At 40.3% G+C, this 26,678-nt stretch overlaps 1 protein-coding gene and 1 long non-coding RNA gene across 3 annotated transcripts in view; one reads left to right on the top strand and one right to left on the bottom strand.

Annotated features, from left to right (window-relative positions):
- Nucleotides 1-7,187: 7,187 nt before the first annotated feature.
- On the top strand, nt 7,188-8,325 carry LOC113887856 (E3 ubiquitin-protein ligase SIAH1-like). The gene has a single exon (XM_027535093.1). It carries the CDS (start codon nt 7,314-7,316, stop codon nt 8,166-8,168), a length of 855 nt encoding a protein of 284 aa, XP_027390894.1. The 5' UTR covers nt 7,188-7,313; the 3' UTR covers nt 8,169-8,325.
- Nucleotides 8,326-17,168: 8,843 nt separating this feature from the next.
- LOC113887314 overlaps nt 17,169-26,678 on the bottom strand; it is a 49,508-nt gene continuing 39,998 nt past the window's right edge. For both annotated transcript variants that reach the window (XR_003509703.1, XR_003509702.1), the window contains exons 5-6: nt 18,546-19,560; nt 17,169-17,782 (exon numbers count right to left, since the gene is read on the bottom strand). This is a non-coding gene — a long non-coding RNA (uncharacterized LOC113887314). The remainder of the gene's footprint in view (nt 17,783-18,545; nt 19,561-26,678) is intronic.

The raw sequence follows: 26,678 nt of genomic DNA, 5'->3' as shown, positions 1-26,678 counted from the left end.
ATTCTCCAAGAGAGGCTTCAACGGTATGTGAACTGAAAACTTCCAGATGTTCAAGCTGGATTTAGAAAAGGCAGAGGAAACAGAGATCAAATTGCCAACATCCATTGGATCATACAAAAAGCAACAGAGTTCCAGGAAAATATCTACTTCTGCTTTATTGACTACGCCAAAGCCTTTGATTGAGTGGCTCACAACAAAGTGTGGAAAATTTTTCAAGAGATGGGAATACCAGACCACCTTACCTGCCTCCTGAGAAATCAATATGCGTGTCAAGAAACAACATTTAGAACCGGACGTGGAACAACGGACTGGTTCCAAATCGGGAAAGGAGTACGTCCAGGCAACGTATATTGTCAACCTGCTTATTTAGCTTATATGCAGATTATGTCATGCAAAATGCCGGGCTGGATGAAGCAAAAGCTGGAATCAAGATTGCTGGGAGAAATAGCGATAACCTCAGATATGCAGGTGACACCATCCTTATGGCAGAAAGCAAAAGAGGAACTAAAGAGCCTCTTCATGAAAGTTAAATAGGTGGGTGAAAAAGCTGGCTTAAAACTCAACATTCACAAAATGAATATCATGGCATCAGGTCCCATCACGTCATGACAAACAGTAGGGGAAACAATGGAAACAGTGACAGACTTCATTTTCTTGGGCTCCAAATCACTGCAGATGGTGACTGCAGCCATGAAATCAAATGACAAAGATGCTTGCTCCTTGGAAGAAAAGCTCTGACTAACGTAGTGAAAGTGAAATCACACAATCGTGTCCGACTCTTTGCGACCCCATGGACTGTAGCCTACCAGGATCCTCCCTCCATGGGATTCTCCAGGCAAGAGTACTGGAGTGGGTTGCCATTTCCTTCTCCAGGGGATCTTCCCGACCCAGGGATCGAACCCTGGTCTCCCGCATTCCAGGCAGACGCTTTAACCTCTGAGCCACCAGGGGAGCCCTGGTATAACATTAGTCAGCCCTGTCTGACTAACGTAGACAGCAGATTAAAAAGGAGAGACATTGCTTTGCTGACAAAGGTCCGTCTAGTCAAAGCTATGCTTTTTCCAGTAGTCATGTGTGGATGTGAGAGTTGGACCATAAATAAAGCTGAGTGCCAAAGAACTGATGCTTTTGAACTGTGGTGTTGGAGAAGACTCTTGAGAGTCCCTTGGAAAGCAAAGAGATCAAACCATTGAATCCGAAAGGAAATCAGTCCTGAATATTCATTGGAAGGACTGATGCTGAAGCTGAAGCTGAAGCTGAAGCTCCAATATTTTGGCCACCTGACCCGAAGAACTGACTCATTGGAAAAGACCCTGATGCTGAGAAAGATTCAAGGCAGGATGAGAAGAGGACGACAGAGGATGAGATGGTTGAATGGCATCACTGACTTGATGGACATGAGTTTGAGGAAGCTCAGGGGGTTGGTGATGGACAGGAAGGCCTGGCGTGTTGTAGTCCATGGGGTCACAAAGAGTCAGATGTGACTCAGTGACTGAAATCAACTGAACTGAAAGCAAAAGTCAACGAGTTATTGAGAATATTCAAGTGAATTAAACAATTCACATTATACAAAACTAGTTCATTTGCCCTTTCGCTCACAATATGGGCAAAGGGACACACTATCATAGAACCGCATCAAGAAATAACAGTTGATACTAAAATGGTTAAAAATCTCATTTACTCAAAACAAGTGTTATAAATGGAGAATACTCTCACAATTGCTATAGAAAACATAATAAATATTCATATGCAGTTACAGTTTTATTTACAAATATCAGATAGTTTATAATGCACTTTTTTTCCAACTGCCAAAAATGGAAATCAGTTTTGCTACCACCACAAAGAGCTACATTCATAATCATATGTAGATATAGTTGAGAAGCTCTGAATATTAGTGAATGTATCAAGTAATTTGTCCTAAAGTACAGCCTTATGAAAGAAAATTACTTTCATAACTATTTGAGAGCTTAATTGCTAATCAAACATAGATAGAGTTTTAGTTACAAATATTAGAGTTTATTGTGTAATACTTGAAAATAACTGCACTCTAAAAACATTTATTTTCAACAATTCTTGAAAACCAAATGCTTACCATAAACCACAAAATGTTCACCATAACAATACTTTCAAAAGGCTGTTTACTAAAACATGAATTTGGAGGAATAATAAAAACAAAAGGATTTGGATACCAGCAATGCTTATATCGTCTCCCAGAAAGGCATGGGAGAGAGTCAGTCACGTTCCCATTGGTCCAAAAGAAGGGCTGTCTGCCAAAGTCCTGACTCATAAGCAGTCTGTTGGCCATATTTAGCAGAGGAGCCTGTAGTTGATTAGCTGTGCTCTGACAGTAAGTATCCTATCATTGCTGTCCAGGAAATTCACTGCAGTATAGAGAATTTCTAAGACTATACCATAAATCATGTTAACCAAGATAGACTCTGCATACACGAAAACCCTTAATATGAAGATCTGTTGTCATGACATATATCTTTGTGGAATTTACTTAAGCAGATAATTAATAGCTGATCCTCACTGTGGTCAACTCACCCATTTTGAGGCTGATTATCCAGTTTCTGGTGTTATCCATGTCTTGCTTTTGCTCCTACCGCTCCCTTTGGCTGACAGCCTTTTGACCACTTCACTGTTCATTAGCACCTGCAAAGGATAACTGAAAGCAGATGAACTCAAAACACTCAATTACGCTTCTCATTAGCAGTTCTACTGAAGGGTTCTGTCCAGGAGGTGGTTGCAACTATTTCGATAAAATTAGGTTTCTGGATTATCAGTGGATTTCAGTTACCCCCGTTGCTTTTGACCACTGATGACCCAGCATAATCTACTGTTGGCCACTTCTGCATTATTTGCCTGGCCAGATGGAGAAAAAACGTCTATCTTCAGTGAGAAAATTAAAGATACTGGCTATCTGCTCTCTCATTTTTATTGGGAGTCTCCTCCCAAATCTACTCCCCACACACACACACACCCTGCTTTTTTTTTTTTTTTTTTGTAGAGCTAATGAAAAAGCACACAAGGTTCTCTGAGAATTCATGCTAAGTGTTATTTGCTTAAATAATTACTGTAATTGCTAAAACACTGAAAGTCATCTTATGAACTTTAGCCACATTTCTCACATTGGAAGGGCTTTTTGTGAGAGCCCTGAATTTGGCGACTCATTATGTATACTAATCTCAATCAGAAATCAGAGAAGGCAATGGCAACCCACTCCTGTACTCTTGCCTTGAAAATCCCAGGGACGGAGGAGCCTGGTGGGCTGCAGTCCAGGGAGTCCCGAAGAGTCGGACACGACTGAGCGACTTCACTTTTACTTTTCACTTTCATGCATTGCAGAAGGAAATAGCAACCCACTCCAGTGTTCTTGCCTGGAGAATCCCAGGGATGGGGGAGCCTGGTGGGCTGCCGTCTACGGGGTCGCACGACTGAAGCGACACAGCAGCAGCAGCAGCAGCAATCAGAAATACTGTAGCCAGGGAGTGCCAGTAATAATATGCTGTTAAAGGTTTATCCTGTGATGCATGAACAAGGGTGTGTCTCCAGGGAAAACAAGACTTGTGTATCTTTATAAAGCTTGAAATATCTCTGTCTAATGTAATCACTATTGTTCCATGCATTTGTATATTTTTATTACAAATGTAGTACAGATTTATTTTAGCAAATAGTGATAATCATAGAAACTCTCCATAATCCCCCCAGTGATACCCAGTTACCATTTTGTGGTATCTGCTTGCAGAATTTTTCTGTTCAAATAGATTAACTGCACAAGTCTTCAAATGGGGTCAAATGTAATTTTCTCTTCTAACTTGTTTTTTTCACTCAATATGTCAGGAAGGTTTTTATGTACTAATATGTGCACTTTGACAATATTCTTTGAATTGGCTGTATAGTATTCCACTGAATGAATGTGCATCATGTATTCCAATGCTCTAGATTTAGCTGTTTAAATGGTCTCCAATTTTTATTATAACAAAAGCCCTGAGAAACACTCTGGGATGTAAATCTTTGTGCACGTTCTTAATATCACCTCAGGAGAAATTGGTAGAAGTGGAGTTCTGGATCAAAGGAGATGAGTGTGTCTCTAAATTTTTTTTTTTCTTAACAAATGCCATATTATTAACCATACCGAGTTTGTATAGATTTTCCACAAAAGTGAAATCAGTAACACACTCCTTAAGATTTCACTCGCAGAAAGTAGTGTAACTTCAGAGTTATATGCGTGTAGCATTTTCAGTTTAATATAGTGTGCCTTCTTGTGGCTCTGATCTTGTTTTTGCTAGTGGTTTCCACCTTGTATGCATACATATATGTAATTTACAGTTTACTGGTATCAATGAATTTAAGATGGCCAATAGACACCAAAACCACATCACTTCTTTTGGTGAATTTCATAGTAAAACACTAAATGAACTCATCTTAATGTGCTCATTAATCTGCTATAATAAAATCTATTCCTTCCTTGATAGATATTCTGAATATTCTTTGTACTGGATCATATTTAATCTCAGGAGTAAAAACAAAAATCAACCCCTCAAAACCATACTCACAGCTTTGTTGACTTACACAATCAACAGTGAAATGATTAGTATCCAGCACCACTACCATCCTGCCTCACTGAAGGAAGAAACATGATCTGAAAATGCATTAAAATCCCCAAGGTATTTTTTTAAACATCCTCAATCATTCAACAACCAAGTTTTTCCTGTCTCAATAAAATGATATTTCCATTCTTCCATTTGCTCAGGGCAAAACACTATCATCTTCCTTGATTCATTCTCCTGCTATCAAACACCATATCCAATCCATCAAGGAATCCCATTGGCCATACCTTCAAAAGATACCCTCAGTCTGACCAGTTCAAAAAACCTCTGGTGCTACCACTCAATTCCAAGCCATCATCATCTGTGCTTTGGATTATTGCAGTAGTCTCTTCACTGGTCTTCCAGCTTTGGCCTTTTTACCCCTCTAGTTTATTTTTCACACAGCATCTCAAGAGATTCTGTTCAAATATATGTCAGATCAAGTCACTCTACTCCTCAAAACTTTCCAGTGGCATCCCACCTCGCTTGGACTCAAAGCCAAAATCCTTACAATGGACAACAGGGCCCTACAGAATACATCATCCCCTCACCCTTCGGTATCCTCTGAACCCCTTTCCTGTTGCTCTTCCCTTTCCTCAGCTCACTTTGATGGGTCTCCATTCTATTTGTCTAAAAAGCAGTAGACAGAGAGAACTTGTACTTTTTTTTTTTTTTCCTCTTTTGGCCATGCCAAGCAGCATGCAGAAAGTTTCCCCACCAGGGATCGAACCCTGTGCCCCCTGCAGGGGAAGCGAGGAGTCTTAACCACTGGACTGCCAGGGAAGTCCCAAGAACCTATACTTAAAAGTAGAGTCCACATGACTATAGAAATAACAGTTGATAAATAATGCATCATATTGAGCTCAGGGTGTTTTGACCTGTCACTAAGGCACTCTGGAATGAGATCCCATACTCATTTCTTAAAATCACTTAGTCAGCAAGTAGTTATTGAGAGCCTATTATTCCAGACACTGTTGTATATGCATACATCAATAAACAAAACATACAAACCTGTCTACCTCAGTACCTTCCATTCGGTAGGGAGTGAGAGAGAGAACATGGTTAAGTTAATTGTGAAGCATGTTAGAAAGTGATACTGAAATGGAAAAATATAGAACAGGCATGTGGGGCTAGAAGTGTGTGTATGTGTGTGTAAGTGCTGTGTGTGGGGGTAGCTGTACTGGTGCTCCATGCCACAATGTCCCACGTGAATTTGACATGTTTCTCGGGTTGAGTTTTGGGTGAGATCAGATCAGTCGCTCAGTCGTGTCCGACTCTTTGCGACCCCGTGAATCGCAGCACGCCAGGCCTCCCTGTCCATCACCAATTCCCGGAGTTCACCGAGACTCACGTCCATCGAGTCAGTGATGCCATCCAGCCATCTCATCCTCTGTCGTCCCCTTCTATTAATAGATTATATCTACTTGCAATATCCTGGCTTCTGACACGATTCCCACATGAATATGCTATTCCAATTCTTCCTGTACTTCCAGCACGACCTGTTCCTTGTATTTATTCTTACTCATCCCATTGTTTTAACAGATTTATCTCCCTGCTCTCTGGGCCACTGGTTGAAATTATGGTTGACATCTTATGAATTTGTTGGTGATCTTCTACCACAACCACTTTTTCCCTTCAATTTGGTCTTCGCTCTTGTTAATGCCTCAGGCCTGCCAGTAGCAGTCAGTGACACCCACATGCATTCCTTCACCCCAAAGTTTGATGAAACTGCCATAGTCAGAAATGAATTATTGACCTGCACGGAATCAGACATGGTGATGTAACTGGTTATTTTCTTAGCAATATGTCCAATTCTAGTTAAAACCAGTCTATTTGGTTTTATAATAGTCCATCACTGACCCCAAATATGTACAAATATCCAGGATAGTTCTGGGCTTCCTTGATTTCTCAATTCTGAGATTTTGTTTCGCTGTGGGATAAGACCTTAGGTTATTCCTAAGGGTTTCAGGTAAAACTGAATTTTTTTAATCTACTGAACAGCCTGACTGTTCAGATAAGCAGAATTTAATTGACACCTATTTAGGAGAGTCTGCCTGGAGACGAGTTATGGAAAAATACAGCTCCACTAGAAACTTTTCACTTTTCTCTCTTCAAAACTCTGATTTTCTCCTAGTCCAGCCATGCTCACAGAGGTTTTAAGCGGATTAATTAGTGCTTGAAAAGCACCTTTATACATGAAAAGTAGCTAGGTACTAATTTAATCTTTTAAACTCTGGATTATTCCTATTGCAGTTCTAATTTCATACTTTTTCCATAATGTCACCAGATTGTAGGTGAGCTCCCAAAATAGACAGTTACTAGGACTAAAACTGTTATATGACTCAACATGCAAAATAGCTCTGGGCAAGGAATGCTGAGATTGTAACAATGACCTATTCCTTTAAAAAGATTCCTGTTGGCCCCCTGCCGGCCGCAGGCCCCCGGGGCCGCACCTCCCAGCAGTGGCCGCCATAGTGTGAGGTATTTAGCGGGCGCGCGCGCGGGTTCGAGAACGCGCGGAACGCCGGCGGCGGACAGTGAGGAGCCGCGGCGACCGTTGCTGCGCGCACTCTCTAATGGCGGCGGCGAGCCAGAGTGTCCCGTCGGTACTGGCATGAGGCAGACGCAGTGGCAGTGGCGCTGCCCGCGGTGGCGGGCGTTGGCGGCGGCGACGGCGGAGCGTGTTTGAGCCAGGACCGAGGTCCGAGGCGCCTGACAGAAATGAGTCGTCTGACCGAAAGAGCATTACCTACTGGAACCTCAAATGGTGCGCCTTCCTCCCGGAGGGCGCCTGTCTTGACTGGCACCACTGTGTCCAACAATGACTTGGCGAGTCTTTTTGAGTGTCCGGTCTGCTTTGAGTATGTGTTACCTCCAATTACACAGTGTAAGAGTGGCCATCTTGTTTGTGGCAACTGTCGTCCAAAGCTCACACGTTGTCCAACTTGCCGGGTCCCGCTGACATCCATTCGCAACCTAGCCATGGAGAAAGTGGCCAATTTAGTACTTTTCCCCTGTAAGTACACCTCTTCAGGATGTGGAAAAACTATGCCACCCACAGAAAAAGCAGACCATGAAGAACACTGTGAGTTTAGGCCCTGTCGTTGTCCTTGCCCTGGTACTTCCTGTGGGTGGCAAGGCTCCATGGATGCTGTAGTGCCGCATCTGATGCAGCACTATAATGAGTCCATTATAACCCTGCGCGGAGAAGTTGTAGTTTTCCTTGCAGTCAACATTAATCTGGCTGGTACCCTTGAGTGGGTGATGTTGCAGTCCTGTTTTGGGTTTCACTTCTTACTAGTTTTGGAGAAACTGGAAATCTACGATGGTCACCAGAAATTCTTTGCAGTAGTCCAGCTGATAGGAACACGCGAGCAAGCTGAAAATTTTACTTATCAACTTGAGCTAAATGGTAATAGGCGGCGATTGAGTTGGGAAGCCACGCCTCTATCTATTCATGAGGGAATTGCAACAGCCCTTATCAACAGTGACTGCCTAATATTCGACTCTGAAGTTGCGGAACTTTTCGCAGAAAATGGCAATTTAAGCATCGATGTAACTATTTCCATGTGTTGAAATGCTGATCAAACATTTTCTGACGAGTGTTTAAAACCAATACATTCAGTTTCACAGAGAATAAGGCACCTGTCTTCCTACCAACCAGAAACTTTTGGTAGGTTCAAGCTAGAGACGTTAAAGTAAATAAAACGAAAGCGTGTTAAATACAGGAAATAGTTGCATGTAATAACACTAATATATTTAAAATAAGCCAACAGTAAACCACTTAAAAAATATATGTATGTTTATACCCGAGATGGGCATCTTTTGAATTAAAAAAGGAACCTTTGAAAACTAATTCTGAATTTTTGTTTATGGTAGATTGAGTGTACTGTTGAAAAATACTGGGTTCTTTTTTGTGTGCCTGTGCTGTGTGTGTGTGTGTGTGTGTGTGCACGCGTGTGCATGCTTGGAATTCTATAACTGACAAGCCATATTGAGTGGTCTTGGACCGCTGCATATCCCCTCTGGGAGTCAATACATAGTGTTCTTGTGTGTGTATTTTTGAGTGTGTGTTTGTGTATTTGCTAATTTTTAATTCTAGTTTTTAATTAAATAAATTTGACTTTCTTTTCTGTAAAAAAAACTAAAATGATTCTTATTTATTTGATGTCACCACAAAGAGTTTTTCAGGGCTTTGGAAACGGAGCATTTTGTATTTGGTGTAGAGCAAAAAAAGCTATTCATGTAAGGGGCTTCCCTGATAGCTCCACTGGTGAAGAATCTGGCTGCAATGCAGGAGAGCATGGTTCGATTGCTGGGTGGGGGGAAAATCCGCTGGAGAAGGGATAGGCTACCCACTCCAGTATTCTTGGGCTTCCCTTGTGGCTCAGCAGCTGAAGAATTGCCTGCAGTGTTGGAGATTTGGGTTCGATCCTGGGGTTGGGAAGCATCTCTGGAGAAGGGAAAGGCTACCCACTCCAGTATTCTGGCCTATGTGGTCGCACAGATTGGGAGAAGGGACAGACTACCCACTCCAGTATTCTTGGGCTTCCCTTGTGGCTCAGCTGGTAAAGAATTGGCTAGCAATGTGGGAGATCTGGGTTGGATATCTGGGTTGGGAAGATACCTGGAGAAGGAACGGCTACCCACTCCAGTATTCTGGCCTGGACAAGTCCATGGAATGTATAGTCAATGAGGTCATAAAGAGTGGGATAAGGGATAGGCTACCCACTCCAGTATTCTTGGGCTTCCCTTGGGGCTCAGCTAGTAAAGAACCCACCTGCAATGTGGGATATCTGGGTTCTAACGGGTACCCATTGCAGTATTCTGGCCTGGAGAATTCCATGCACTGTATGGTCCTTGTGGTCAGAAAGAGTGGGAGGAGGGATAGGCTACCCACTCCAGTATTCTTGGGCTTCCCTTGTGGCTCAGCTGGTAAAGAATCTGCCTGCAATGTGGGAAGTTTGGGTTTGAGCCCGGGTTGGGAAGATGCCCTGCAGAAGGGAAAGGCTTACCTACTCCAAAATTCTGGCCTGGAGAATTACAAGGACTGTAGATTGCTTGGAGACGGGAATGGGTACCCACTGCAGTATTCTAGCCTGGAGAATTCCATGGACTTAGAGTCCATGTGGTCGAACGAGTGGGAGAAGGGATAAGCCACCCACTCCAGTATAACTGGGCTTCCCTTGTGGCTCAGCTGGTAAAGAATCCGCCTGCACTGTGAGAGATCTGGGTTGGATTCCTGGATTGGGAAGATCGCATGGAGAAGGCAAAGGATATGCACTCCAGTACCCTGGCCAGGAGAAATCCATGGACTGTAGATCTCCTGGAGAAGGAATTGGCCACTCACTCCAGTATTCTGCCCAAGTGAATTTCATGGACTCTATAGTCCATGGGGTTGCAAAGAGTGAGAGAAGGGATAGGCTATCCACTCCAGCATTTGTAGACTTCCCTTGTGGCTTAGCTGGTAAAGGATCTGCCTGCAATGTGGGAGATCTGGGTTCAATCCCTGGGTTGGGAAGATCCCCTGGAGAAGGGAAAGGATACCCACTCCAGTATTCTGGCCTGAAGAATTCCATGGACTGTATATCCTCTGGAGAAGGGAATGGCTAGCCACTCCAGGATACTCACCAGGAGAATTCCATGGACTGTGACTCCATGTGGTCGCAAAGAGTGAGAGAATGGAGAGACTACCCACTCCAATATTTTCAGGCTTTCCCTGTGGCTTAGCTGGTAAAGAATCTGCCTGCAATGTGGGAGATCTGGGTTCAATCCCTGGGTTGGGAAGATCCCCTAGAAAAGGGAAGGGCTACCCACTCCACTCTTCTGGCCTGGTGAATTCCATGCACTGTATCGTCCATGTGGTCGCAAAGTGTGGGAGAAGGGATTGGATACCCACTTCTCTATTCTTGGGCTTCCTTTGTGGCTCAGCTGGGAAAGAATCAGGCTGCAAAGTGGGAGATCTCAGTACGATCCCTGGTTGGGAAGATCCCCTGGAGAATGGAAAGGCTATGCACTCTAGGATTCTGGCCTGCAGAATTCCACGGACTGTAGATTCCCTGGAGAAGGGAACAATTACCCACTCCAGTATTCTGGCCTGGAGAGTCCATGGGTTCACAAGAGGCAGACAGTCCCGAGTGACTTTCACTTTCACTTTCTTTCATTGCAGATTAGCTAAAATGCCATGGAAATTTTGTTTCAAAACTCAGACTTGGAATTTGAGTTCATCAATAGACTAGATACATTTTCATGAGAATCTTGGTGTTGTACATCTCTTCCTTCCTCCTAAAACATTTCATTACATTTTTCACAAATATCTCTTAACAGGTTGTGATGAGCTATTTCTCTTCCAGGACTGATTAAAAGATATTCATTTGGATTTATAACCAAATGTCTACCAGAAAAACAAGTCAGAATATGACTCCTACAGGCAATGCAGGAATATTAATACCACTGAATTGTATAACTTTCTATCAATTTCACCTTTCCAATTACCTTGCTAAAAGTAAAAAAGAAAGGTAAAAGCTAATAATCTGATCTGAAGCTACCAAGTGTTGAAACAGGCAGGTTATTGAAAGGTGCTGAGAGAGCATGTGGGTGTGTCATTGTTTTTAAGTCTGAACAAGTTCAACGTTGTTAGTGAGTTGTTAGCTTTTCTAAAATTAGTACCTAAACTCTATAATAAAGATTTGATAAACAACAAGGTCTTACTGTATAGCACAGTGAACTATATTTAATATCCTGTGATAAGCCATAATGGAAAAGAATATGACAAAGTATATATATATATATAATCTGAATCACTTTGCTGTGCAGCAGAAATTAACACAACATTGTGAATCAACTATACTCCAGTAATGTTTTTTAAGAGTAAGATTTCTTAGTTTATTGCATCTACCTAAGGGAATGAGGATCTACTCTTCTCCATAATATAGATCATATTTACTTAATGGTCTTCCAGGCTAGCTCTATGCCTTACATTGTTAAGGATCTCAAACATTTAACAACCTTGTCATGTTAATTATTGACTCTGCAAGCCTTACTTTTGGAAATAATGCTTTATTTGTTTTTGCCCTTTTAGGAGTTCTGTAGTATAGTCTCTAAAAAATTAAATGAAGAAAATTGATAATTATATCACAAATAAAGATGTGTATATTAAAGTGTGATGTTTTTGAAACTATTACTATATTAAAAATGAGTTGAACATTTAAACCATAAATTGTCTTAGGAATATATGTGTCAATGATATCAACTGCATTTAACCAGTTAAAGCAATAATAATGAATACATGAACAAAGCTAGAATACTGGACAAGCTATCTTTAATCCAAAAATAGAGAAGAATCATCTATGATATTCAATGGGAAATCTAAATAGTTAACCTCTAGGGGGAACAGAGAAGGCAATGGCACCCCACTCCATCACTCTTGCTTGGAAAATCCCATGGAGGGAGGAGCCTGGTGGGCTGCAGTCCATGGGGTTGCTAAGAGGCGAACATGACTGAGTGACTTCACTTTCACTTTTCACTTTCATGCATTGGAGAAGGAAATGGCAACCCACTCTAGTGTTCTTGCCTGGAGAATCCCAGGGATGGGGGATCCTGGTGGGCTGCCGTCTATGGGGTCGCACAGAGTCGGACATGACTGAAGCAACTTAGCAGCAGCAGCAGCAGAGGGGGAGGAAAGTGCTTCTATGAAAACAGTACTATTCGCACATCTTTCCATGCTTACATATTAAGCTTGTAACTAGAGGGTGAGCATGTGCTACTTTAGCTATGGATTATAAAGTGTTTAAGAGGTGGAAAGCTAAGAGTAAAAATGAATGACCGAATTTCAGTGTGTATGAATGGTTAAAAGGGAGGTGCTACAGTCCTATAAATGACTGGTGGGGTTGCAGTTTCACCAATTTATTAAGAACCAGAGAAGGATGAATGTTAGAGTTAGTCAAGATGGCGGGGGTGGGAATTAAAACACACTCCTGGGGAACTAAACAAATGTTATCACTGGACAACAGATGAACAGTGACAGATACAATTTACTATCTCCATACAAGTCAATGCACATTGGAAAAAATTAAACTGCTTGCAGACCCGGAAAGATTTTGAATTAGCATTGGGTTGACAAAGAAATTCATTTGAGGTTTCTCCATTACATCGTAACAGAAAACCTGAAAGAACTTTTTGGCCAACCCAATATATCCTGAGGTGGGGGAAAACTTAAATATCCAACACAGAAAATTCAGTGAGATTGTCTGCTCAGTGTTGACTGTTGTCAAATGCTAAGCAAAATATGAAAAGCATTTTGAAACAAGTGAAAAATTATTCAAAAGATATAATGACATACCACGTACATATTCCTAAGGCTTACGAGCACAACACACAAAAAATAATACATACACACGTATGATACTCATTTTGCCTTGTTTAGAGCAAACAAATGTCTTTCAACTTTATTTTGGTGTCATGAAACATAACTGAGGATACACTTAGCATTTCGCTATCCCCCTGTGTCATAAAATAAAATGGGAAAAGAAAATACACAGAACCACAGATGTTTAGCATAAATAGGTCTGGAAGAAAGTATATAATCCTAATAAAACGCAGTATGGGATAGTGGCTGTGAGCATAGGCTTTGAAATCAGACACACCAAAGTCCCAATCCCACCTTATCTATAAAAACGCTATCCTTAGCTCATGAGATTAACCCCTTGTGTAGTCTACTAATTCCCAATAAGTGCAGGTTGGAAAAAAATGTAGGCTTCCTATCATAGATAACCATATAGCTTTTCTCGATCTCAATAGGTCCAACTGAGGTTCTATATTCTTTAATAAATGTTTATACTGAAATATAACAATATGCATTCTAAAAAGTATACAAATCATAAGCATACAGCTCAATGAATTTTCACAGCATGAAGAGATCTGTGTAGGGGTTTCCTGGTGGCCTAGTGGTTAGGATTCTGGACTTTCAACGCCACGGCCAGAGTTCAATCCCTGGTCGGGGAACTGAGATCCCATGAGCTGCATGATGTGACAGACAAACAACCCCTGCCCCCCGCCCCGAAAAATAAAAACCCCTGTGTAACCATTCCCCAAGTCAAACAGAACATTCCCCTTCCCATTCATTATCCTCCTCCTACTCAAAATTAATCACTATTTATTATCATAGATTAGGTTTGTGTTTTTGAACTTCATATAACTGTAATCAAAGAGTATGTAGTCTTTTGTGGCTGACAGTTTTCACTCAACATGGTGTTTGTGAGCTTCCTCCACATTGCTGCCTGTGGTAGTTGTTTGTTCGTTTTCATAGCTGTGAAGCATTGAACTAACAGAATATACTTTAGGTATCCATCTTCCTGTTGATAAACATTAACTTACTGGTTCTCATATGATGCTGCTGTGAAATTTCTTGTGCATGCTACTGGTGAATCTACGTATGTATTTATGTTGGTATGGAATTTCTGGGTCATAAGTTAAGCATATATTCAGCTTTAATCAAGATAGAGAAGCAGTTTCCCAAAGTGGCTGTACCAATTTACACTTCCATCAGCAGTATATAAGAATTCCTGCTGTTGCATTTCCTAGCCAACATGTTAGTTTTTTTAAATTTTAGTATAATTCTGGTAGGTGTCATCATTTGCTATTATAGCATGTTATTTAGTGCTAAGAAGAAATGAGCTATTAAGCCATGAAAAGACTGGAAGAATCACAAATGTATAGTGCATGCATGCTTACTTGTGTCCAACTCTTTGCTACCCTAATGACTTTAGCCTGCCAGGCTTTCTTCTCCATGAAATTCTCCAGGCAAGAATCCTGGAGTGGGTTGCCACTTCCTTCTCCAGGGGATCTTCCTGACCCAGGGATCAAACCTGTGTCTCCTGCATTGCAGGTAGGTTCATTACCACTTAAGCTATCAGGGATATTACTGAGAAAAAGGAAACCAATCTAAAAAGAATACATACTGTTTGATTCCAACTCTGTGACACTCTAGAAAAGGCAAAACTATGTAGATGGTAAAAAGATCAGTGGTTGCCAGGTGTTAGGGTGGAGGGAGGGATGAATAGGCAGAGCAGAGAAGATGTTTAGGGCAGTGAAACTATTCTGCTTGAACTATAATGTTGGATCCATGTTATTATGCATTTGTCAAAGCCCATAAAACGTACTTCCCTATTGTAGTTTTCCTGGTATAGCTTCCCTGGTGACTCAGATGGTAAAGAATCTGCCTGCAACACACGAGACTCAAGTTTGATCCCTGAGTCAGGAAGATCCCCTGGAGAAGGGAATGGCCACCCACTCCAGTATTCTTGCCTGGAAAATCCCATGGACAGAGGAGCCTGGAGGGCTACAGTCCATGGGGTCACAAAGAGTTGGACACGATTGAGTGACTGACACTATGGGGTGTACGGCACCAAGAGTGAAGCTAACATAAATAATGGTCTTTGGGTGATCATGATGTGTTGATGTAGGTTCCTCATTTGTAATAAATATACCACCCTGGTGGAGGATGTTGATAGTAGGCAAGGCTATGCATGTGTGGGGTTAGTGTGTTTATGGGAACTCCCCATACTTTCTCCTCAATTTTGCTGTGAACCTAAAACTGCTCTAAAAAATAAAGTCTATTTTAAATAGATCTATTTAAATATATCCTCATTGGGGGATATACTAAGGAAGTGACCACTGTGGGCTTTATCATAAGAATATGGAAAGGCCAAGAACTGCAGAAATTTTTAGAAGCATGCAAGCTTTTACTCATTCCCATCAACTTTTCAATTAAAATTATGTTTTCATTGTCTTCATTATCTAGGAATAGGAGGAAAATTAGGACTGTATTGCAGGGCCTCTATTTCCTCCTGTGTCAGGTAGGGCCTTTATGTAAGTGTTAATAGTCACCTCCCTGGTAGAATATGAGAGATGCTTAAAGGCTACATTTGACCTAAAATCTCACCTGCTATTCTGTCATGGAATCACCTTCTTCCTCTCCTGGATTGAAATGTATCCTGCCTGCTTCTCATTTTTAACATGTCTAGTATGTAGCCCATCACCAATGACACATGGAAGGTATTCAATAAGTGCTTGTTGAATAAATTAGTTATTGATTCTGTTTTTTTTTAAATAGGATAAGCATCCCTATTACATCCCTAAACATCCCCAACCCCCCCTCCACCCCTGTTTTTACTTCTCGAACTTGTCAAAGTCAAATTCTTAAAGCCCAACTATCTCACAACTTTCTTTGAAACTGCTCTGTTTATCTTGCTTCTTACAAGGGCAAATAACATGACTTTGAAACAAATAGATTCTGTCAAAAGGAGTTGATAGTCCAGTTGATTCTGAATTCACTGACCTTGCAGTTAGGAATGCTCATTCTCAAATAGGCTGAGTTCCATATTTGGGGTACAAAACACATATAAAATACAAATTATTTATACATTTTATTTACTGCTTCTCCTGGTAGAAAGGTCAGATGGCACTCTAGAGCTTCTAGATATAATGAAAAGTAAATTAGAAGCTATTTCTATAAGTTCAGCTTTATTTCTTATTCTTTCCCTTTCTGTTATACTCCTCTTAAGGCATTATTGCTTCTTCCTGTACCTTCCTGCTTCCATGCAAAGGGACAGTGGTGCACATCTTCTGTCACTGCCTTACCACCGGGTCTGCCCAAATCACTATAATGCCATCACAGACGGATACCTATTTCATTCCTAGCTTTCTGATTGGTGAGCCTTTGATTTTGTACTGATACATAACTAACCCGCTTTGGAATCAAAATAGTTTAGGATTCTGCAAAGTACTCTAGGAAATGAAAGGTAGAAAGAGTAATTGAGGTAAATCACAAAAAGATCACACATTTGTATGAAAATCATCTGTGATGAGGCTGTGGCAGGGAAAAAGAAAAGTTTAAAGTGAAATGAGCCCTTGTCCTTCAAGGTATGAGATGAATGCAATGTGCGATCAGGAAAAAAAAAATCCCCTTGGATTGTTTTATTATCTAATCCCAGAGTGTGGGATTTATACTTCTCACTATTGAGCACTGTGTCAGAATGTTGTGAATTAAACAGGTAACTAAAAATATATTTGATGACTAAGTATCTAGGCATTGAAATGATACTTTAGCAAATACTATCTTAGTTTCTGACTTTACCCCAAGGATTTCTTTTCAAACTTACCTACCAACATGGTCTCCAAAAAAAATACATTTCATAAAGCAATCTTTTCTTCTTCAGTTTTTCCTTCGGTATGCCAATAAAGCTCATGTGACCACAGTCAACAACTTCCAGTCAATATTTTTAGCTCATAAGAACCTAGTTATTCCACAATATCTGTTTTTCTCCTTCCCACCAATACCCTCTCGTGTATTAGGAGCAGTCTTTCACTGTTTAAAAATAGCAGCAGAGGCAGTTCCCTGGTGGCCTATTGGTTAGGATTCTGGTCTTTCACTGTCATAGCCTGGATTCAATCCTTGATCCAGGAATCCAGGAACTGAGTACCTGTGAGCTGTGTGGTGTGATGCCCACCCTACCCCACCCCCCGCCAAAGAGAGCAGAACATCTGTAGCAAGAGAAGCTTTTCTAAGTCTTTCAGTCTCTTTTAAATCCATTTAATTCAGAAGGCAGGAGCAATAAGCCAAATCCTACCAAGATGAAATGAATAATTACAATTTCCTCTCGTTACTTCGTCCAAATATAGGCTACTGGTTTATGCAATCAAGTACAGAAGTTCAGGCACAACCAGCCCTTTCCAGTCATGGTTACTAAACTTTGGACATCACTGTTTTCACTGTGATGTGGTTATATGGGCTGATAACAAGTGCCAACCTATTCTGCCCTTCATCTTGACTTGACCAAACCAAAGAGAGGACATCTAGATGGAAAAGAATGCAGGGAGTTTTGATTCCTTTTGCCACTGCTAGGGCTTTTTATGTGAGCACTCTTTACTCTGGATTGAAAGAGCACAGATACTGTGAAAAGACTTTACTGGAAGTATCAAGTAAAACTCAAAACTGTCTCATTACTTAGCGGTGCCTGGAACCTGTATCTTCCTGCCACCATTATAGCAATAAACTCATAAAGGTGTGAAACTATGCAAAACTATGTCAGAGACATTAAAATAATGTCTGCTAAATGTCTCTTATGGCTCATTTCTTTCCCTCTTATTCTTCTCCATTCATCATTTTCTCTTTACAGAGTTGAACTGGGCTGAAATAGGAAACAAAGAAAGAAACAGAAAACATTACTATGGTTACTGTAGTATAGCTGTTTTGGTGTTGTTATCTTTGTTTTTATCTTTTGTTTTTTTTCTAACCACGTTCTAAGAAATATTAAAGAACAGCATAAACATTGTATTGCATGAAAATAAAACACTATTATCTCTATCTCAATCTACTTAGGAATTTTCTGAAAATACTAAGTTTATATACATGTCATTTTTAACAGTTGAGGCTGTATTACCACTGTTCCTGAGAGGTACTTTTACAGTTGGCAAAATATACTTTAATTCTCTCTGGTTTTCAGAGATATCAGAGTTTGGATCATTACTTAACCATCATTTCCTCCTGTAGTACCAATCTTGGTGAATCGTCTGGTCACCCAAGACAGAAACCTGAGGATCATCCTTGAGATGTTCTTTGCTTCAAATTTACACATCCAATCTATGTTGATTCTACCTCCTTGATATATTTTGAATCTCTTCTAGAGACCTATAATTAGTAACTCCAATCTGGTCTATCAATTCCCATTTCTACTAACTTAGTTTTGGTTTTTAATCACCTGGACGATATAAATCTCCCATCTAATCTGCCTGCCATCAGTCTCTCCCAAATGTTTCTAAATATTCTAATAAAATGTTCTCTCTAAAATGCAAATATTAAGTCATGAAAAAATCCACAAGAGAATCTTTATTACTTTTACAACAAAGCTCACACTCCTTAATATGGGTTACAAGGAACCGGCCTTTACTCACCTCTACAACTTCATCTCTGGTCTCCTTCTCTTCATAACTCCAATCAGTTGGTTTCCTTACAGTTTCTTCATATTGAGCTTCTCACTCCACATCTTTGTGAATCTCATTGTTTCCTATGCCTGGGAAGTTTCTCTTGAACTCTTTACCACCAAACTCCAGTACTCTTCTTATTACTTAGAATTGTATTTAACAGTACATCATAGAAAAGTGACTACAATGGCTTAAACAAAAATCCAAAGGAAATATAAGTTGTATGGTATCATCAGGGACCAAGACTCCTACTATCTTTTTATTTTACCATTACTGTAAGGAGGTTTTATGGCTGAGAGATGATGATTCCATCTCTAGGTTTCATATCTGCATTCCAAGCATGAATAAAAGGAAGAGGGAAGAACCTGTCAGCTAAGTTCATTTTCATTGGGGGAAAAATATTTTCAACAAAGCCCTGTTCAACAGGCTTTTTTTTTTCACTTACATGGTCATTCAAACCTAGAATGGTATATGAATGGGTAGGCAGCTTTTACTACAATGCTGCCTCAAAAAATTCAGATTTCTATTTGTATGCAGGAAGGGGAGAATGAATAATGTTTGCCACATGCTTTTACCTGACTACCTCTTACAAAATTCAGATCAACTTTCACCTTCTCTTGGAAGTTTTCTATGACATTGAAAGTCTGGACTGGGGATTATCCTGTGTTTCCAGACCAATGCTATAAAATAGAAGACACTCCATGCATTTGGTTGATCGAATGACTTAATGGGGTTACCTCTATTCCTTGTGCTTTCAGCATGCTGTATTGTAATCATTGAGGAGGAAACTGCAACCCAATCTAGTATTCTTGCCTGAAAAATCCCTTGAGCAGAGGAGCCTGGCAGGTTACAGTCCATAGGGTCACAAAGAGTTGGACATGTCTTAGTGACTGAACAGATGTAATTAGATGCTTGCTTCTTCAAGAATCTGTAAGTTTTCTAAGGCCAATAGCTATGTTTTATTCACCTCAGTATTCCACAGTATCTGAAAGGCAGCAATTGAATTAACTTTTTGGAATAAATACATACCAGAAGAGATTTTAAGATGAGATTTTATAAGCAAGTGCACTCTTCAGAAAGATATAAAAATTTAATTTTCCTTTGTGTTGGGAAATGGCAGCAGGGATCTATCTAAATAAAATTATCATAGAAATATACTTATCTTCATATTTAGCTTAGAACCCAGCAGCTAACTAAGCCCAATAGCTGAAGCCATTCTCTTTCTGCCCATGGGTTCAACTTCATCTCTAATTCTGGAACCATAATCTCAATGACCAGTACTGCCATCTTCATTTTAGACCTCATTCTGACCTCCTGCCTTATTATAACCAATCTTAGCTTCATACCTAACCTAGAATTCCTGTCTTGAATGTGTCTTTGTGGTTAGATTCTGTGCTCATTAAAACTTATCTTCATGACTTGTTCCTTGCCATCTGTTATAAGAACTCTCATATCAATTATTGGCCTGTCTGGATCTCAGTGTATCACCTGGGCTTTGTTTAGCTGTCTGGACCTTTTCCTAATGCCTGCAGCTTGGAACTTTCCAGATTGGCTGCCTCCCTGCCTGCTTGACATATGTAAGTAGATCTAGGTTCTCAGCACCATCCTTCCCGTCTCTGGCCCATTCTGTTAGTTCAACCAAAGTCTGGTTCTGATTTTTGTAGTGGGGCAAGGTTTACCTAAAAAAGCACTTTATCAGAGAAGACCTGGAATCAAAAAGGGAAGCAGATATTTGATAAGAATTCTGAGAACTATTCAGATAGTTGAATGAAACCAAACCCTTTGTTAAATACCTAATTATCTCAATTAATTTGCATAATATTTTCTATTTCTAAACTGTCTTAGGAATATCACTTATATGTGGCATCTAGAAAAAATGGTACAAATAAACCTATTTGCAAAGCAGAAATAGAATCACAGATGCAGAAAACAAATATATGGTTACCAAGGGGAAAAGCAGGGATGGGATAAATTGGGAGACTGGGATTGACATATATACACTACTATGTATAAAATAGATAACTAATGAAAACCTACTCTATTGTCCACGGAACTCTACTCTGTGGTGACCTAGATAGGAAGGGAATTCATAAAAAGGAGGGGATACATGTACATGTTTAACCAATTCACTTTGCTATACAGCAGAAACTAACACAACATTGTAAAGCAACTATACAGCAATAAAAATTTGTTTTTAAAGTCTTAGGAAGTCAACTACATTTTTCTTTTTCACATAAGTGGTATTACCATCAACACTTCTTTTACAGATTTATGACTGTACCTGCAGGACAGTAAAACTTTAGTGTTTTACACAACAGTTATCTTGTTTGCTCTTATGGCAGTTAGTAGTTAAGTAGAAGTGTTAGTGACTTCCCTGGTGGCTCAGAGGGTAAAGCATCTGCCTACAATGCAGGAGACCTGGGTTCAGTCTCTGGGTTGGGAAGATCTCCTGGAGAAGGAAATGGCAACCCACTCCAGTATTCTTGCCTGGAAAATCCCATAGGTGGGGGAGCCTAGTAGGCTACAGTCCATGGGGTCGCAAAGAGTCAGACACGACTTCACTTTCACTTTTTCAGAAGTGTCAGTAAGAAGGCAAAAAAGACTCTAACATATCTGCTTTTTATGAAATATCACTATATGTAAAATCAAATCTTCTCCTTTTCAAAGAATGGCTCTACCTCTATGCCCAATTGTCTTCACAGGGGACAATTCCTCCTCACTCCTAGTATACTCATACACAGTTCACCTGAAATAATATGTATAGAGGTGGGAAGCAGATAATTCATGTCTATACAAATATTATGAAAGTGGGCAGATTCATTCAAGTTTCTATGACTCATATCTTAGGGCCTAGAGTCACTAGTTTTATTACTACAAAGCAGAAGGATGACTCCTTCTCTTCAACTCTTGTGAATGAAACTTACTAATTTTCTTAGTCTTGTACCCATTTTGCTAAGAATGGTTCAGCTATCATCAACTGTAAATATCACAGTTTAAGGGTGCATAGTATACATAGCAAATGCTGGGGTAGATTGCCAAAATTGCAACATCCCTCATCTCATGCTGCTCTGTGTCTTAGAACTACAACTAAACACAAGTAGAGTGGATGTTTACACTCCTGTCATTCCCATATCATTACTCTCATATAAGCTCAATCTTTTGTAATTGAAGTATAGTTGATGGACAATATTATATAACGGATTCATGTTGATATATGGCAAAACCAATACAATATTGTAAAGTTAAAAAATAAAATAAAAAATAGATTAATTAATTAAAAAAAGACAAAAAAATATTATATAAGTTACAGATGTACAATTATGTGATTCACAATTTTTAAAGGTTATACTCCATGTATAATTATTGTAAAATATAAGGATATATTATACAGTATATCCTTATAGCTTATTTTATGCCTAATTTATAATCTTCTTAATCTTCTTTTTTTTTAAATTTTATTTTATTTTTAAACTTTACATAATTTGTATTAGTTTTGCCAAATATCAAAATGAATCCATCACAGGTATACATGTGCTCCCCATCCTGAACCCTCCTCCCTCCTCCCTCCCCATACCATCCCTCTGGGTCGTCCCAGTGCACTAGCCCCAAGCATCCAGTATCGTGCATTGAACCTGGACTGGCATCTCATTTCATACATGATATTTTACACGTTTCAATGCCATTCTCCCAAATCTTCCCACCCTCTCCCTCTCCCACAGAGTCCATAAGACTGTTCCATACATCAGCGTCACTTTTGCTGTCTCGTACACAGGGTTATTGTTATCATCTTTCTAAATTCCATATACATGTGTTAGTATACTGTATTGGTGTTTTTCCTTCTGGCTTTAATCTTCTTAATCTTCTATACCTCCCCTCCACCCACCCATCCCCACTGGTAACAACTAGTTTATTCCCTATATCTGTGAGTCTGATTCTTTTTTTCTGTTATATTCACTAGTTTGTTGCATTTTTTAGATTCCACATATAAGTGATATCATACAGTATTTGTCTTTTTCTAATTTCACTTAGCATAATGCCCTCCAAGTTCATCCATGTTGTTGCAAATGTCAACAACAACCTAAATATCCATCAACAGATAAATGGATAAAGAAGATGTGATACACACAGACACAGACACAGACACACACACACACACACACTGGAATACTACTCAGCCATATATGAGCATGGTCCTAGGCTGGATAGAGGATTATAAAGAAGTCTGAGACAAGATGCCTACCCTCAGGAAGCTTAACATCTAGTTGGCTGGAAGAGGAGACAATACTCTGAGTAATATGTAGCAGTAGAAGGCTTAAATCACAGCAGAAAGTCATAGTATATGTGAAATCTCAAACTCAGTTTAACCACCAGTAGTAAGAGTTATACCCTCTGCACCCTTTCATTAACAGAAAAGCAACCAGTCTTACCTTACATGGCCTTTCACAGAAGAAGGACACTCAATAGGAAATCAGGAGATGGTTTTATAGAATATACCATACGACAAATGCAAACACTTCTTTCACTTTTCAAATATCACAGAAAAAATATTCCTCCCTCACTTAAAGAAAAAATATCTAAGTGCCTTTTCAAGTAGTGTCTACACTGTACACCCTGTTCTTGCATTTTGAACACATTCCTAACATAATTTAACAATGAATAATAATTTGTGAGTCAATCCTGATACTGTTACAGAGGAAACTACTTAAGCTCTGAGAGAAATAAGAAAAGGGATTTGAGAAGTCAGAGGAAAAGTTCTCATATTTCAGATCTCTCTTATCCTTCTCATCCAACTTAAAATTCTCCTACTTAAAAAAGAACTTGCGTCTGCCAGTTGGTGGCCTGACCTTAGGCCAAGCTTAATTAATTAGCAGTCTTCTCTAGCTATCATCTGGCCTCATTTGCCTAGGCTGTAACCACAGCTCAGTACATTACTGAAGTGGAGACTCCAACCAAGACCGTTTTGGTCCACTGAGCTGCAGTGACTCAACAGCTGATGCGATCTACCTCTTCTTTCCACTGTGCCCCAAACCACATTGCTCCTGCCAACTTTAACTTCCCAGGCTCAGATCAGTAGTTCTCAAAGTGTGATTTGCAGACTAGTGCACTAGATTTGCAGACTAGTGCACTATATGTAACTGTGGTGTTTGTAAAACTGCCAATTCTAGCATCCTGTTCTCAGAGATTCTGATTAAGTAGTTATAGGATGGGGGTTGAGAATACACATTTTAATATCTTTCCCTTTGTGAAACTTGTGCTCACTAAATTGATGATGCTAATACAACTAGGGAATGGGACATGAGGCCAGTAGGCCCCAGCTAGTGTTGTCAAAGGGCAAGATGGAAATAATTTAATTTTCTGATAACACATTTCATGTAAATGAGGATCACTCAGGAAGCTTGTAAAGCATACATAGCTCTGGGTCCTACCTCCCAAACCAAAGGAATTATAACCACAAGATGGGCCTGGGCATCTGTATGTTTAAAGGGCTCCCCTAGGTTATTCCCTGGTTCCAAATAGGGAAAGGAGTATGTCAAGGCTGTTTATTGTCACCCTGCTTATTTAACTTCCATGCAGAGTACATCATGAGAAATGCTGGGCTGGATGAAGCATAAGCTGGAATCAAGATTGCCGGAAGAAATATCCTCAGATATGCAGATGACACCTCCCTTAATGGCAGAAAGTGAAGAACTAAAGAGTCTCTTGATGAAAGTGAAAGAGGAGAGTGAAAAAATTGGCTTAAAGCTCAACATTCAGAAAACTAAGATCATGGCATCAGGTCCCATCACTTGATGGCAAATAGATGGGGAAAGAGTGGTTGACTTTATTTTCTTTTGGCTCCAAAATCACTGCAGATGCTGACTGCAGCCATGAAATTAAAAGACTGTTACTCCTTGGAAGAAAAGTTAATGACCAACCTAGATAGCATATTAAAAAGCAGAGACATTATTTTGCCAACAAATGCCCATCTAGTCAAAGCTATGGTTTTTCCAGTAGTCCTGTATGGATGTGAGAGTTGGACTATAAAGAAAACTGAGTGCCAAAGAATTGATGCTATTGAACTGTGGTGTTGGAGAAGACTCTTGAGAGTCCCTTGGACTGCAAGGAGATCCAACCAGTCCATCCTAAAGGAGATCAGTCCTGAGAGTTCATTGGAGGGACTGATGTTGAAGCTGAAACTCCAATACTTTGGCCACCTGATGCAAAGAACTGACTCCTTAGAAAAGACCCTGAGGCTGGGAAAGATTGAAGGTGGGAGAAGGGGATGATAGAGGATGAGATGGTTGGATGGCATCACTGACTCAATGGACATGAGTTTGAGTAAACTCCAGGAGTTCATGATGGACAAGGAGGCCTGGTGTGCTGCAGTCCATGGGGTTGCAAAGAGTCAGACACAACTGAGCGGCTGAACTGAACTGAACTAGGTTATTCAGATGTATTTTGTCAGTGAGATTCACTGCACTAGATCAATTGCTTCAAGGTATGCAGCAGCTAGCAGAGTGAAAGAGGTTACTTACAGAAGACCAAGGGGATCTTCCAGGTGGCGCTAGTGGTAAACAACATGCCTGCCAGTGCAAGAGATATGGGTTTGATCCCTGGGTAAGGAAGATCCCCTGGAGGAGGGCATAACAACTCACTCCAGTATTCTTGTCTGGGAAATCCCATGGATAGAGGAGCCTGGCAGGCTACAGTCCATGGGGCTGTCAAGTCAGACACGACTGAAGCGATTTAGCATACACGCATATACAGAAAACCCAGGTACCCATTCCTCATTATTGAAATCTACATGTTTTAAGGACAAAGCTACACATTTTTTTAAGTGCTTAAGGGATATTTTACTCTGGATGTGGTTGCAGCACTGTGGGCTTTGGGGATGGAGGGAGGCAAACTTTTGTAATACCATGAAAGAAAGGAGGGACCTAAGATATATCACAAGGAGAGGCACATGATGACAGGTCCTGAGATAGCGATGTGTTTCTGCATCTGACCTCACCCCCTTTCTATTCACAGCAAATCACCCTCCCGCCCCACATCATTGAGGGCTGAGGTCTAAGGCATTCTTAAGGAAGAAGCAAGTACCCACATAGAGACAGTAGGGTTCTGTCCTCAGCTATTTGAGCTAGTCCTATCAGTTCTGTAAAAATCAGCAGAATATCTTCTCCCTAGTTGGAGGAGCAAAATAGGACACCATGAATCAACACAAAGCCAGCTCATTTTGTCACCTGTATTTTCATACCATCTGCTGTTACTCTGTGCTTATCAGCTGGAGTAACCCACCTAGGCAGGCAGGTGCCATGCTCATCTGGAAAAAGAGAACACTTCATTCCATCCTACTTCCTATAGCATATAACTGTTTATTAATTCCCTCTCTCTTTTTCCTCTGGGTCTGGAAGGGTGTCTTAGGGGTAGAAGACAATCATATAGAAGAGTGAAACTAATTTCAATCTACTACTGAGAGTCACGAACCCTTAACACAGGGTCCTAGAGTCTAACTGAAAAGAATCTCAGGGCTAAAAAGAAACATATAAGAACTCTTCCCACAGAGACTATTTCATTCCACCTCCTGGAATACATCATATTCTATTTCCAGGATTCAGAGCAGCAAACTCTTCAAATGTCCACATCACCTCCTGGACATCTTATAAAAATCACACTAGCATCTCTAATGTCAAATGCACAACCTAAAAGTTGAGAATTATGTGTTATTGGGCAGATTTTCTGAGAACTTAGGCCCAGAAGATAGACTCTCAGATAGCTCTGAGGCCCTGCTCCAACAAGGTAAGGGAGGAGTCAGGACATATAGGAGTTTGGCAAGAAAATCCAGGTAGTCAGGACATCAAAATATTACTGTGAATTAAAGAAAACCAGACATCTTGTTGATGAATTTAGCAGGTTTCTAGGTATGGGAAGATGCAAGAGTCTGGGCTCACTGAAATCATTCCTTTCATATGCACCTTAACTATCAAGGGCCAGTATCCCGCTCTTCTCTAGCCTGAATCCCCTCTGGGTGCACAGTCAGGGTTGCTGCAGTGACTACTGTCTTGATGATGGCAACACCCTTTGTTTACTGATCTGGCAGGTGACATTTTTCATCTGTTAACACTG

This window comes from Bos indicus x Bos taurus, chromosome X, assembly GCF_003369695.1.
Source record: "Bos indicus x Bos taurus breed Angus x Brahman F1 hybrid chromosome X, Bos_hybrid_MaternalHap_v2.0, whole genome shotgun sequence".
NCBI lineage: Eukaryota > Metazoa > Chordata > Mammalia > Artiodactyla > Bovidae > Bos > Bos indicus x Bos taurus.
The sequence above is the reverse complement of the archived record's forward strand: the minus strand, read 5'-3'. Positions and strand labels throughout refer to the sequence as shown.

What these genes read in the sequence shown, in the direction of transcription:
- LOC113887856 (XM_027535093.1), top strand. Translation starts at nt 7,314, where the DNA reads ATGAGTCGTCTGACCGAAAGAGCATTACCTACTGGAACCTCAAATGGT.